This window comes from Ursus americanus, chromosome 27 (assembly GCF_024610735.1).
Source record: "Ursus americanus isolate L20-20 chromosome 27, mUrsAme1.1.p, whole genome shotgun sequence".
In the NCBI taxonomy this organism is placed as follows: Eukaryota; Metazoa; Chordata; class Mammalia; order Carnivora; family Ursidae; genus Ursus; species Ursus americanus.
The window spans coordinates 10,167,761-10,182,582 of NC_142153.1; the positions used below are offsets into that span (position 1 = coordinate 10,167,761).

The 14,822-nt window shown below is 35.7% G+C and overlaps 1 protein-coding gene across 1 annotated transcript in view; it reads right to left on the minus strand.

Moving 5' to 3' along the window:
• The window catches only part of ADAM9 (ADAM metallopeptidase domain 9), a 137,001-nt gene that overhangs the window by 15,307 nt on the left and 106,872 nt on the right, over positions 1-14,822 (minus strand). The window contains exons 17-18 of the mRNA XM_045779375.2: positions 2,530-2,610; positions 2,161-2,266 (exon numbers count right to left, since the gene is read on the minus strand). Of these exons, the coding sequence (XP_045635331.2) occupies positions 2,161-2,266; positions 2,530-2,610 (187 nt within the window). The remainder of the gene's footprint in view (positions 1-2,160; positions 2,267-2,529; positions 2,611-14,822) is intronic.

Genomic DNA, 14,822 nt, shown 5'->3' on the forward strand with positions numbered 1-14,822 from the left:
AGAAAGGATTTCCCATGCTGACAATTAAAAGAAATCTGGAGTAGCTATATTAATTCCTAACTGCACAGCACAGAATATTACCAGGTATAAAGAGAGCTACCTCATAATGATAAAGGGGTCAATTTATCAACAGAACAGAACAGTTTCACAATACACAGAACAAAAACTGACAGAACTGCAAGGACAAACAGGCAAATCAGCAATTAGAATAACACCAGAGATTTCAATATTCCTCTCAGTTAACTGACAGAACAAGCATTTAAAAGTCAGTAAGGAGATATAAGACTTAAACATCTGTCAACTAACACGAACTAATTATTTATAAAACACTCTAACCAATCTTAGCAGAATACACATTCATTTCAAGTGTACACAGAACTTATTAATGAGATAAACCATAATCTGGGCCATAATACAAGTTTCAGAAAATGTAAACGTTTTCAAGTCATATAAGTTATGTTCCCTGACTACAGTGTAATAAATGGGAAATCAATAACACTAAGATACCTGGAAAATTCCTCAGATACTTCAAAACAAAGCAAAGCATTTTTAAATAACTCGTGAGTCAAAGGAAAAAATAAAAATATATTAGAAGTTATTTTGAGCTGAATTAAAACAAAAGTACAATTTTTATATAAATTGGTAAAATGCAAAAAAAGTAGTTTGAGAGGAAAACTGATAGCACTACAACACCTATATTAGAAAAGAAAAAAAGGTTTCCAATCAATGACCTCATCTTCTACCTTTAGAAACTAGAAAAAGAACAACAAATGAAACTCAAAGTAAGGAGTCTGGGAGAAAATATTTTCAAAGCACATGTGTCATAAAGGACTTGTATGCAGAATAAAGAACTCAAGAAGACAACCTAACTAAAAACTGGACAAAATGATTTGAACAGACACATCACCTAAGATATGTGGATGGCAAATAAGCACACAAAAAATGTTCAACATCATTAGTAATTAGAGAAATACCATTCATCTGCTAGAATGGCTGAAATTTAAAAAGACTGACCATACCAAGTGTTGGGGAGGATGTGGAAAAATCAGAACCCTCATACACAGCTGGAGAGAATATAAAGTGGTATAACCACTTGGAAAACAGTCTGGCAGTTTCTTAAAATGTGAAACATAAGCATACTCTATGAGCCAACCATTCTTCTTAGTATTTACCCAAGAGAAAGAAACCATATATTCTCCAGGAAGATACTGGTGAACAAGGAGTTCATTCATAGTCTATTAGGAAAAAAAAATAAGTAAATAAGTAATTACTATAGTATGTGATACTGCTTACAATAAAAGGAGAACAAATAGAAGGGGCATATTAATTCAGATTTAGGTAGGGAAAACTTCCGAGAAAATAAGGTATAAACTGAAATCTGAGTAGCCATTAGCCAAATTTCCACAATGCGAATAGAATACTATATGAAGACCAGAGGGAAGACAGTAGTAGCCTATTAGAGGAAATAAAAGAAGTTACAATGTCTTTTTTTAAGAAATTTATTTATTTAATTGAGAGAGAGCGAGTGAGCATGCGCCCATGCGCACATACAGGAGATAGGGCAAAGGGAGAGGGAGAGAGAGAAATCTCAAACATACTCCCTGCTGAGCCCAGGACTGGGTGTGGAGCTCAATCCCTCAGCCCTGAGATAATGACTTGAGCCAATATCAAGGGCCAGACCCCCAACTAACTGAGCTACACGGGCACCCCAAGAAGTTACAATGTCTTAAGCATAGTGAAAAGAGGCTGGAAAGTTAAGCTAGGGGCAAGTCATAAAGGATATTTAAGCCATGTTAAGGAATTCTGGACCTCATCCTAATAGCAACGTAGAAGCACTAAATTCAAAGCAGGACAATGAGATAATCAAAACAATTCCTGAAGAGAAACACTAAAATTCTGTATTATAGTTTGTAACATGGATTATAGGAAGCAAGATGAGAAAGAGGGAGCCTAGTTAAGAGGCTATTATGTATATCCAGGCAAGAAATTGAAGGTAATTAATAGGGATTAAAAAAATAGAAACAGTCATGAGAAATTCAGGAGGCAGAATCACCATATTTAGTGTATAACCAATGTGGGAAGTGAGGGAGAAGTACAAGGATGCCCAATTTCTGACATGGGCCATTGGGTGATCAACTAATTTTCTTCTACATTACTTGCCATTGTATGTAGGTCCACTGTCCACACTTCCTCCGTATCCTTTAGTCTCACAATTTGGGGGAGCCCAGCCATTTTCACAGTGACAATTCTTATTGCTATTACATACCTTCAAACAATCAAAAAAGCACTTTGGTTAATTGTGAATATTGCTCTGCATCATAAACTCAAGAACAGAAACCAAGAAAAAGGACTAAATTCATGCAAATCCACAGGCACTCTTTTTTATAAGAATGAAAAATTTGTCAGATATCTTAAATTCCCCCATATCTAAAAATCTGGGAAAGTCTCACCTAGCCCTCATTCCCTCATTGCGAATTCTCATGATTCAATGCTACTTTTATGAACAAACCAAAAGAGAATATTACCTACCCCATGTCCATGACACTTTTTCTGAATATCACAGTCATAATTCAGAACAGAAGCATTTACACATTGGAAGTTTCTACAAATCTGAAAAAAAAAAATGAAGTAATGAGTAAGGAAAAATTGAACACATTAATCAAGTACCCAGAAAAAAAGAGCTAAGCACAGATTATTTCATGCTGAATTCTTTTAAACTTTCAAGGAATTGCTAACATATTATATATATATATAAATGTAGAAAAGTAAAATTAACATAGAACTATCAAAAAAGACAAGGATGACAAAAAGGCCAAAAACAATAAAATTATAATCTATCCTTCCATACAAATATAGATGCGAAAACCCTTAGTAAAATATTCACAAATGGACTTTTTCAAATCAAAAGTAACCAGATAGAGTTGATATCACTATTATAAGAAAAGCTCCATGATAGGAAATCTATTACCATAATATCTCACATAAATCGTCATTAGTACAAGATATCAAAACAGTATTCCATAAAATTTAAAAACCCAATTTTTTAAAAATTCTTCCGAAGTAAGAATAAAAGTTTACTTTGCTGATAAGATAAAACCTATCTTCCAGTATCATGATTAATGATGAATTAACAGAGGCATTTCTATTAAAAGCATTATTGAAAATAAGTCATTATTATCTTATATAGTTCTAGAAATTCTGAGATATGAAACACAAATGAGTCCTAAATATTGAAAGAGATATAAAAAATATCATTATATGAGAAAAATATTACAGACCTAAAGGAATCAGCTAAAAACTTAGTAGAAATTTCCCACTTTTCCAGAAAAAAATTATGAAAAACTGTTCTTTAGGGATAAGTTAGAAGAAAAAGACTAACTTTTCTTAAAGGTTATGGAGTGCTATTTTAAAATTTTATTAAGCAACCAACTACACAAAATCAGAATGCTTAAATGCTCTAATGAAATAAAGAATAATTAGAGAATAATGCAATATCAACAGATACCTTTATTATTCTAAAAATACATAAATTTCAACATTATTACAGAGTCAGAGGATCCCCAAATTCTCCAATAACTTTCAGTTACTTTTTAAATAAGAAATACATTCATATGATTAGAAATTTTTAAAGTACGGAAGATTCCACAGTAATAAGTCACTCCTCACTTGTCCTCCACCCACTCATTTCTCTGAATAAAGATTTCAAAATACTTTTTTTCATATATATATGCATTTCAGAGAAGATATTGAACAACGGCTTTTCTATTCAACTAAAAGGGGACTTTGCTTTCAATAACTGACTTACAGTGGATGACTGAACCATTAAATAAGGTCACAGAAATAAGATAAAATGTGTGAATATCTGGCAGACTTACTTTAGGGGACAGAACTTCCTAGTTCTTAGTAGGAAAGGGTGTTCTGACTGGCATTGTTTACTTTGTGGAATGAGTAGGACCAAACTGGAAGGAATACCGTGATAAGTTGCATGAAGGGGTAAAGTAAGACCATCCTCTCCAACACTACCCAGCCTCCACCACCACCACCAACCACAAGTGAAGGAGGCCAGATGAAGTTAACTATAGGACTTCCTGCTTACTGATTTCAGGATGTGACTTTGGAGCCAAGGCTGAACTACCTAGGATAATAAAAAAGGAGCTGAAGAGTTCTCTTTTTCCATTTCTTTTCCCACTTAATGTTTAGCTCCTCCCCTAAATAAATATTGAATAAATAGATAAAGCTTGAAACTAGTATTACACTATATGTTAACTAAACTGACTTTAAATAAAAAATTTAATATACTTCTATACATACATATGTGTGTGTGTGTAATGTCAGCCTGCTTAAAGTCCCCAGAGTCCAGCCTTTGGTAGAGACCAGAAAGGACAGGATCCAACCTATCCTATTTTAGTGCTATAGAAAATGTTTGGTGTTTCGTCCCATCAGTATATAAGTATAGGTACACATACCAAGCATTTGCTACCCCTGTACATGAATGTTGTTGACATGGTAATACAACACAAAAAGACAAAAATTTTAAAAAAACACAAAAAGATAAAAGCCCTTAAAATATACCTACATATGTTAGTAATCACACAGAATTTAAAGCCAATATTTTTTCAACAAAAAAATGGTGTGAGGGGGTTTGGAAGTAATAGTGGTACATCTTATATGGGAGAAATGCAAACTAAAATAATAATGCAGCTTTTTGTCAATCAGGATGCCAAAAATAAAAAGACGGATAATATATATTTCAAAAATTAGACACCCTCATATACAATTAGTGGAATATAAATTATTAACATCTTGTTGAAAAGTAAATTGACAGTTTCTATCAAATTTTAAATGTATATATCCCTTAATTTAAAAATCTATTCCAGGAAATCTATCCTACAAAAGTACTTACAAAAGTAGATGAGATTAGATGAGATTAGGGGTGCCTGGGTGGCTCAGTTGGTTAAGCATCTGCCTTCAGCTCAGGTCATGATCGCACGGTTCTGGGATTAAGCCTCATGTCAGGCTCTTTGTTCAGTGGGGAGTCTGCTTCTCCCTCTGCCCCTTCCCCACACTCATGATCTCTCTCTCTCTCTCTCTCTCTCTCAAATAAATAAATAAAATATTTTTAAAAAAGTAGATGAGATTAGATGTAGAAGAGTGTTCAGTCCTGATGAAGTCAACCAACCAACCGACTACAGACAATATAAACTTCTGCAATGTGGTTAAGTCAAGAGTGTATCTATAATGGAATGAAGTAGATTTCCATATAATTACATGAAGGATCTCTGCACTGTGCTATTGAGTAAAAACATTTCAGAATTTTATTTAAAGTCTCATCCCATAGTCTAATGGGGTGGTGGGGAGTATATCCACTTGTAAATGCCCAGAAAGAGAACTGGATAGATATAAAACACAGTGTTAACAGTAGTTACCCCTGGGAAATGAGTTTCAAAAGAGGGGAAATTAGTAAGGTATGAGCAAGGGACCTTAATTTTTTGTTCTCCACAATATTTTTAATTTTTTAACAATGAAAATGTGATCTTTCTTTTTTTATTTTTAAAAAATATTTTATTTATTCATTTGAGTGAGAGAGACAGAGAGAGCACAAGCAAGGGGAGAGGCACAGGGAGAGGGACAAGCAAACTCCCTGCTGAGCTGGAAGCTCAACAGGACTCTGGGCTCAATCCCAGGACCTGGCGATCATGACCTGAGTGGAGGGCAGATGCTTAACCATCTGAACCACCCAGGCTGCCCATCTCATAATCTTTTTTAAAAACTTTTTTCCAAAAGAAGAAAAAACTTAGATTGGGCCATGAAATAATATGCAATCATATGCTTGCTCATGCTTAAAACAAAACGACTCTGAAAAGAATTGGACAAAACTTCTATTAGGCAAACTTAAGGTAAAATTTAAGAGAAAACCACGAAGATATACCAAAGGGACATTTTGAACCAATAAAAGATATAACTCACAACTAAAACATAATAGTCAACAAACTCTGCCACAAACATAGATTCAGCATTCTTAGTGCAAAAAATGTTATACACGTGGGAAATGAAAACAGAAAGCTAGTAGGAGACTCTTACATTCCTTTCTCTAAATCTTGAACACATTAAGAAAAACAAATAAGCATCTGAAAGACCTGAAAATATAATTATCAAACGCTATACATTATAAGGGAGAATATGCTCTTCAAATGCAGTTGGAATATTTATCCAAGAGTGAACACAGAGTGAACTCGTTAAACATGGATGTTTCATTCCTAGAAATGACCAGAGATATTAAACCAAGCACCAAATCTGACACGAACACCTGATAGCTTTTACAGCCATTAAAGCATGCCCAATTTCCAAAGCAGAGTCATTTTCATGGTCAGGAAATCTTTTTGCCATCTCTTTCTTAAATTTTGGGAAAGGGAAAAGGCATGTTTTGTTGGTTATGATTTTCAAACCAGGCAATCAAGCACTCTCTGATATAGCAATTGGTTCAGAGAAAAATCTCATAACTTTCGTAACACATACATTTTTAAGTAATCAACCATTCCAGTAAACTGAATCACCACTGTTATAAATTCTTTCCACCACAGAATCACTCAGCCTCTGAATGACAACAAAAGTCTCTAAATGTCAATGCTATCGAACACTTCTGACTTCTGAAGAACAGGGTGCCAGTTTACCTTTGTTTATTCATTTTTTTCTTAAAACAAAATTCACTGTATATGGCTAAAATCCAAAGTGCTGAAAGTCCTTATGATGAAACAACTCCATGACCCATTTCTATCTACTCTGCCAGTCCAGCAGTCCAGAAGCAACTACCATTTTTTTCTGATAATTCCCTATTTTATTTTATTTATTTATTTAAGATTTTATTTATTTATTTGACAGAGAGAAAGACAGCCAGCGAGAGAGGGAACACAAGCAGGGGGAGTGGAAGAGGAAGAAGCAGGCTCCCAGTGGAGCAGGGAGCCCGACGTGGGGTGGGTCTCGATCCCAGGACACTGGAGTCATGCCCTGAGCCGCAGGCAGAAACTTAAAGGACTGAGGCACCCAGGCGCCCCACCCTCCCTATTTTAAATTAGTATACTATTTCTTTTTTTCTTTCTTTTTTTGGGGGGGGCAGGTAGTTTCCAGCCTTTTTTTAATTGAAATATACATATTCATAAAATTTTATTAGTTTCAGGTGTACAACATAGTGATTCGATAATTATATATATTACAAATCACCAAGATAAGTGTAGTTACCATCTGTCATCATGCAAGGTTATTACAATATTATTGATTATATTCCCAATGCTATACTTTTCATCTCCATGACTTACTTTATGCTATTTCTTGATTTACCTATTCTAGACATCATCAACTCATGCCCTTTATGATAAGAATTCAGCTTTTTTTTTTAATGTTTTTTAATTATATTATGTTAGTCACCATACAGTACATCCCTGGTTTCTGATGTGAAGTTCGATGATTCATTAGTTGCGTATAACACCCAGTGCACCATGCAATACGTGCCCTCCTTCCTACCCATCACCAGTCTATCCCATTCCCTCACCCCCCTCCCCTCTGAAGCCCTCAGTTTGTTTCTCAAGAGAATTCAGCTTTCTAACATGAACCCAAATGCCCCTCCTTTGTCTTCTCAAAGTAAATATTGCTCCATATTTACATCACTAATACTGGGATATTATCCCACCAGCACATTACACACCACTATTGCCTAAGTAAGTTCAGAACTAAGTGAGGGGCGCCTGGGTAGCGCAGTAGTTAGGTGGTTGCCTTCGGCTCAGGGCGTGATCCCGGCGTTCCGGGATCAAGTCCCACATTGGGCTCCTCTGCTGGAAGCCTGCTTCTTTCTCTCCCACTCCCCCTGCTTGTGTTCCCTCTCTCGCTGGCTGGCTATCTCTGTCAAATAAATAAATAAATAAATAAATAAATAAATAAATAAATAAATAAATAAATAAATAATCTTTAAAAAAAAACTAGGTGAAAAACAAAACAGGGGAGGCTGACAACTGGAAATTAAAGTATCATCTTTATTTTCAATAAGGCATTTAACATGACTAAAGCAAACAGCAAAATGGGCTTCCTAATACTATACCCCCCAAATCAAACTTACCTGCCTAATCACAGGTTGCTCTGACAACCAGAGTCCTCCCCCCACAGAAGCAGAGCCTGCCCTGCTAATTTTACTGCATGGCTGAGAGAGCAGACCAGAATGTACCCTCTCTGCAGGCAGGTAGATCTGAGAAGAGAAGACAGAAGGGGCTGAGGCACCCATGCCCAGTGTCTTTTCCCAAACTCATTAATTACATCAATGAGTGAAAGAGGGTGTGAAAGAGGAGGACACTGAGGCCGAGAGCATTATTTATTTTTTTCCAGCTTTACTGAGATATAACTGATGTAAAATATTGTGTGACTTTAAGTTATATAACATAGTGATTTTTAAAACCTGTATTCTGAGAAATGAGTGCCACAATAGGATTGGTTAACACCTCCATCATTCCACATAATTACCATTTCTTTTTTGTAGTGAGAACATTTAAGATATACTCTTAGTACTTTCAAGTATATAATACAGTGTTGTTAACTATGATAAAAATGCTGAATATTAGATTCCCAGAATTTATTCATCTTTAAACTGGAAATTCAGACCCTCTGACTAATTAACATCTCCCCATTCCCACCAGCTCCCTACCTCGAGTCCCTGGCAATCACCATTTTACTTTCTCTTTCTATTAGTTTGGCTTTTTAGATTCCACATACAAGTAAGTTCATACAATATTTCTTTCTCCATCTGACTTTTTCACTTAGCATAACACCCTCAAGATACATCCATGTTGTCATAAGTGGCAGGATTTCCTTCTTTTTCATGGCTGAATAATATTTCATTGTGTATATATATATATATATATATATATATATACACACACACACCACATCTTCTTTACCCATTAATCAGCTGATGGCCACTTAGGTTATCTTGGCTATTGTAAATAATGCTACAATAAGCATAGGAGTACAGATATCTCCACAGGATCCTGTTTTCATTTCCCTTGGATATACACCCAGAAGTGGGATTGCTGGATCATATGGAAGATCTATTTTTCATTTTTTGAGGAAATTCCATACTATTTTCCACAGCAGCTATACCAATTTACATTCCCATCAATGATGCACAAGAGTTCCATTTTCTCCATATCCTCATGAACACTTATCTCTTGACATTTGATGAAAGCTACATAACAAGGATGAGGTGATAACTCATTGTGGTTTTACTTGCATTCCCCTAATGACTAGTGAGGTTGAACACTTCTTCATCTCCCTGTTGGCTATTTGTTGTCTTTATATAAATGTCTATTCAGGTCCTTTGCACATTTTTTTAAATTGGATTGCTTTTTTGCAATTGAGTTATGTGAATTCCTTACATATTTTGGATATTAACTCCTTATCAGATATATGATTTGCAAATATTTTCTCCCATCCCAAAGGCTGCCTTTTCATTCTATTTCTTTTACCGTACAAATGCTTATTAATTCTACATAGTCCCATTTAATTATTTTTGCTTTTGTTTCTTCTGCTTTTGATGTTGTATTTTTTAAAAAATCACTGCCAAGACCAATGTCAAGGAGCTTTCTCCCTTGTGTATTCCTCTAGGAGTTTTACAGTTTCAGGTCTTGTGTTCAAGTCTTTAATCCATCTTGAATTATTTTTGTGAGTGGTATAAGACAGGGGTCCAATATCATTGAGTATTCAATAGCATATGAATATCCAGTTTTCCCAATACCACTTACTCAAAACATTATCCTTTCCTCATTGAGTAGTCATGTTGAGTAGCCTTGTCAAATACTAGTTGATCATATATGCAGGGTTCTTTCTAGGCTCTTGATTCAGTTCCACTGATCTCTGTGTCTATTTTTATGCCAGTACTATACAATACTAATTATTCCCATCCATGAACATAGGATATCTTGCCATTTATTTGTGTCTTTTTCAATTTTTTTCATCACAGTCTTAGGGTTTTCAGTGAACACACCTTTCATCTCCTTGCTTAAATTTATTCATAAGCACTTTTTTTTGAAGCTATTGTGAATGGGATGGTTTTATTTCTTTTTAAGTTAGTTCACTGTTAGTGTATGTACATGCAACTGATTTCTGTATGTTGACCTTGTATCCTACAACTTTACCAAATTCACAGATTAGTTTTAACAGTTTTTTTGGAAGTCTGTAGAACTTTATATTTAAAAGATGGTATCATATCAAATCAAACAAAAACAATGTCACTTTTTCTACTCTGATTTGGATGATTTTTAATGTCTTTTTCTTGCCAAGATGCTCCAGTTAGGACTTCCAGTACTATGTTGAATAAGAGTAGTAGGAGTGGACATCCTTGTTTTATTTCCGATCCTAGGTGAAAAGCTGTCAACATTTTACTACTGAGTATGATGTAAGTTATGGGTTTATCTTAAATGGCCTTTATTACGTAGAGGTACATTCCTTCTATATCCAATTTGTTCAAAGGTTTTTATCAAGAAAATACGTTGTATTTCGTCAAATAGCTTTTCTGCATATTAGAGGATCATGATTTTATCTTTCATTAATATGGTGTATCATATTTATATATTTGCTTATATTGAACCATCCTTGCATTCTGGGGATAAATACCACTTGATGATGGTGTATGATCTTTTTAATGTGTTGAATTCAGTTTGCTAGTCTTTTGTTGACAATTTATGCATCCAAATTCATCCAAGATATTAGACTGTAATTTTCCTTTTTTGCAGTGTCTTTATTTGGCATCAGGGTGATGCTAACGTTGTAAAATGAGTTCTAGTGTGTTCTCTTCAATAGTTTGAAGAGTGTAAGAAGGACTGGCATTAATTCTTTAAATGTTTGGTGGAACTCACTAGTTAAACCATCAGGTCCTGGGCTTTTTCTATGTTGGAAGATTATTGATTGCTGATTTGCTCTCCTTTCATGTTATTGGCCTATTCAGATTTTCTATTTCATCATGATTTAGTCCTGGTAGGCTGTATGTTTCTAGAAATTTCTCTGTTTTCTCTAGGTTATCCAATTTGTTAGCATATAACTGTCCATAGTAGTCTCATGAACCTTTGTACTACTGTGGTATCAGTTGTAATGTCTCCTCTCTTATTTTTTATTTTATTTGAGTCTTCTTTTTTCTTAGCCTAACTAAAGGTTTGTCAATTTTGTTTATATTTTCAAGAAACCAGCTCTTATTTCTTTGATTTTTTTCTATTGTTTTTCTGGTCTCTATTTCATTTATCTGCCCTGATCTTTGTTATTTCCTTCCTTCTGCTAACTCTGGGCTTAGTTTACTCATTTTCTATTTCCTTGAGGTATAAAGTTATGTTGTTTGAGATCTTCCATTTTTCTTAATGTAGGTGTTTATTGCTATAAACTTCCATCTTAGAACTGCTTTTGCTGCATCCCATAACTTTTAGGTGGTTGTCTTTCCATTTTGTTTGTTTCGAGGTATTTTTATATCCCACTGTTTGTTCAGGAATGTGTTGTTTAATTTCTACATATTTGTGAATTTTTGAGCTTTTCTGTTGTTGATGAGTCCTAGTTTCACACCAGTGTGGTCAGAAAAGATACTTGGTATGATTTCAATCTTCCTAAATGGTACATAGGACTCTCAGATCACATCTCTTTAATGTCCTCCAAGAGTAATGTGTTGCTCTCTCAGCCTCCTAATCCACTCCCCCCTTTCAGTCATGCAGCTCACAAGTCAGTACTCTGGATGAGGTGAGAGTGAATGGGTCCTGCACAGCTGGGAAAGCCAGGTGCTCACTCACCACTCTCATTTCCCCTCATGGGAAACCACAGGCTGAAAAGATTTATCTGGCCCCTAAGTTGGGCCACCTTGGGACAGGGGTGATGCAGATAAAGTCAAATTGTTCCTCTTACCCTCTCTAATGTGTCTAAACTCACATACTTTTGCTCCAACACTGTGCTGGAACTTCTCCGCTGGAAACCTGGACTTCCACAAAGGTTCTCTCATCTGTGGGTGATTGTCTATGTTTTCCAGGGACTTACAGACTACAGCCCAGAAGAGCCAGAGCCAGAAACAGGCCACTGCAGGGTCTGCAGCCAGCATCAAGGTCTTTATGCCTATTACCTAACACACAGTGGACAAAGCTCCTCCCTTGTCCCTTGACATACGATGCTAGATCCCACAGCTCCCACAAAGGCACTTTTGTCCATTAATGGATATCAAATTGTTATTGTTGAGGTGGGCGCAGTGGGAACACGAATGAGGAACCTCTTATTCAGCCATGTTGCTGAAGTCACTCAAAACCAAAGAGAACTGAAGTTCCTCCACAAGGAAACAATGAAGTGGGGATTAAGTATTCCTTGCCAACAATTAAAACAAAACACTGTTGATTTCAAAGCTAAGTATTAAGAGTGTATTTTCTTTCTTATATAGCTTTTGTTTTCACCACAGCAAACACTTGTCTTTCTTCTTACACAATCGGCCTTCGTCATATCAATATTCAAACCTCCACTTAAAAAAAAAAAAGGCTATTATGTCATTTCCTCTTTCAAGTTCCCTCTTTCTCTAGAAACCTTCCTTTAGCGACCCCTTGCTCCAAATGAACTGATTATTCTCCTCGCCTGGTACATAGCTGTTATCTTGGAATTTCTCTTTGTCCTAGATTACAATTCTTTCTCTTTTTCGTTTACTTCCTCATTTGCTGGAACAGTATATTAAATGATTTCCTAAGAAAAGATAAATAAAAGATCGATTTTCTGAGCCTCTGAATGTCTGAATTGTTTTTATTGTGCCCTCTCACTTGACTGATACTATGGCAGAATTCTAGGTTGAGAATCTTTCAGAAACATGGAAGTATTGTTCCCCTGTCTTTCAGAATTCAGTTTTCAATCTCATTCCTTTATATGTGATCTATTTTTGCTTTTGTTTGCTTTGGGTTTTTGTTGTTTTGTTTTTGTTTTTATCTCTGGAAGCTATCAGGATTTTTCTTCAACAAGTACTCTGTAATTTCACAATTGTCCACTTTTTCTATTTTCTTTCTCCAAAGATTTAAATTAGTTGGATTTAAAAATCTTTAATTGATCCTCTCAGGCTTTTATCTTTCTCTCATTTTTCTTTCTCAGTCTTTTTGCTCAGCTTCCTCTGAGAATTGTCCAACTTTATGTAACAATCCACCTACAGTTCAGTTACGTGTGCAAGAAGGGGAACAGGATACTAGCATTAGGATAGGGAGAAAGGCATCTCACAGCGGATGGCCAAATATATATCAGAAGTCCCATTGTCTCACCTCCAACCTGGAGGAATAGGCAACTGCTTGCTGATGCTTTGATGACCAGACAGGAGAAGCAGGCAGATGGGACAACTAGCTAGCCTCTCCATGACTAGAATAAAAGTAATTCCATATCCACCCCACTCTCAGCTATAACCAGTTTTTCCAAATCTGAGCTGCAAACCAATGTGTTTAGGGTTCTGCCAGGCTACAAGAGTCTTCTTGTTCATATCCCATCAGCTTGCACTGAGAGTTGTAGATTCCACTACTGTCTAGCATCTTCTATCCTCTTTCAGTTTTTCAAATCTGGTTGAAATCTTTATTTACTGTTGAAATCTCATATATTTCACATTTTAAGATTTATTCTTTATTTTGAGAGGTTTGACAGATAAAGAAAATAAACGAATATTACAATCCACCATGTTTTACAGATTTTTTCCCCAATAAATATTTTTACTCTGAACTTCATCAATTTATAATAACTGTGATGGTTATCACCTGTCCAGGACAGAGTGTCAGATCTGTGGTCAAATGTGAGGGCGCTTTTTTGGGTCAGTTTAACATTTAAATTAATAGACTGAGTAAAGTAGATTGCTTTCCTAACGTGGATAGGCCTCGTCCAATCAGTTGATGGACAGAATAGAACAAAAAGCCTGACCTGACCCTGAGTAAGAATTACTCCTGCCTGCCTGTCTTCAATCTGGGGCTGGTTTTATCTTCCTCCTGACTTGAACTAAAACATTGGCTCTTCATAGGTATTGAGACTGCTGGCTTCCAGACTAGAACTATCATCAGCTCTCCTGGTTCTCAGGCCTTTGGACTCAGGCTAGAACTGCACCATCATCTTTCCTGGATCTCCAGCTTGCAAACTGCAAATCTTGGGCCTATATCGACCCCATAATTGTATGAGTCAATTCCTTATAATTAAAAAATGAATGTATACACACACACACACATATATACACACATATTATATGTGTATATATATATACACACACATACATATATATACTTCCTATTCCCTCTGTTTCTCTGGAAAACCCTGACTAATGCAGATATGAAGACTGGTTTTGGAGAACAGTTTTTAACGATGAGTTTTCTGAATTGGCCCCCAGGCTTCTGGAATTGGTTCTCTTACCTGACTACATTTAAAGATGTTAATGACTCTATTTGCAACAGCACAGTACTGAGAGTCCATGGCATGTTCTGGCAGAATGATATGTAAAATATCATCACTGGTTATTCCTAATCAACTTATAAGAATCAAGGATCTGGGTAATTGTGCATATGATACTTTCAAACATCTCTCTCAAACTAATAAATATGAGATCGGTGGTTACTCCTAATGTCACAGAACAAAGTAAAGAATGAAAAGAATAAGCTCAGAAACTTGAACTCTCAGCTCAAACACAACAAAAGTAACCTGAAGGAGACTCTAATCTTTTGTAGCTATAGGGCTGAGACCTCTGAAAATCAGACCCAGAATTTCATCCTACAACTGGTGAGATATTGTACAATGCAAGTTGGACCTCCTAGCTCTACAGCCTA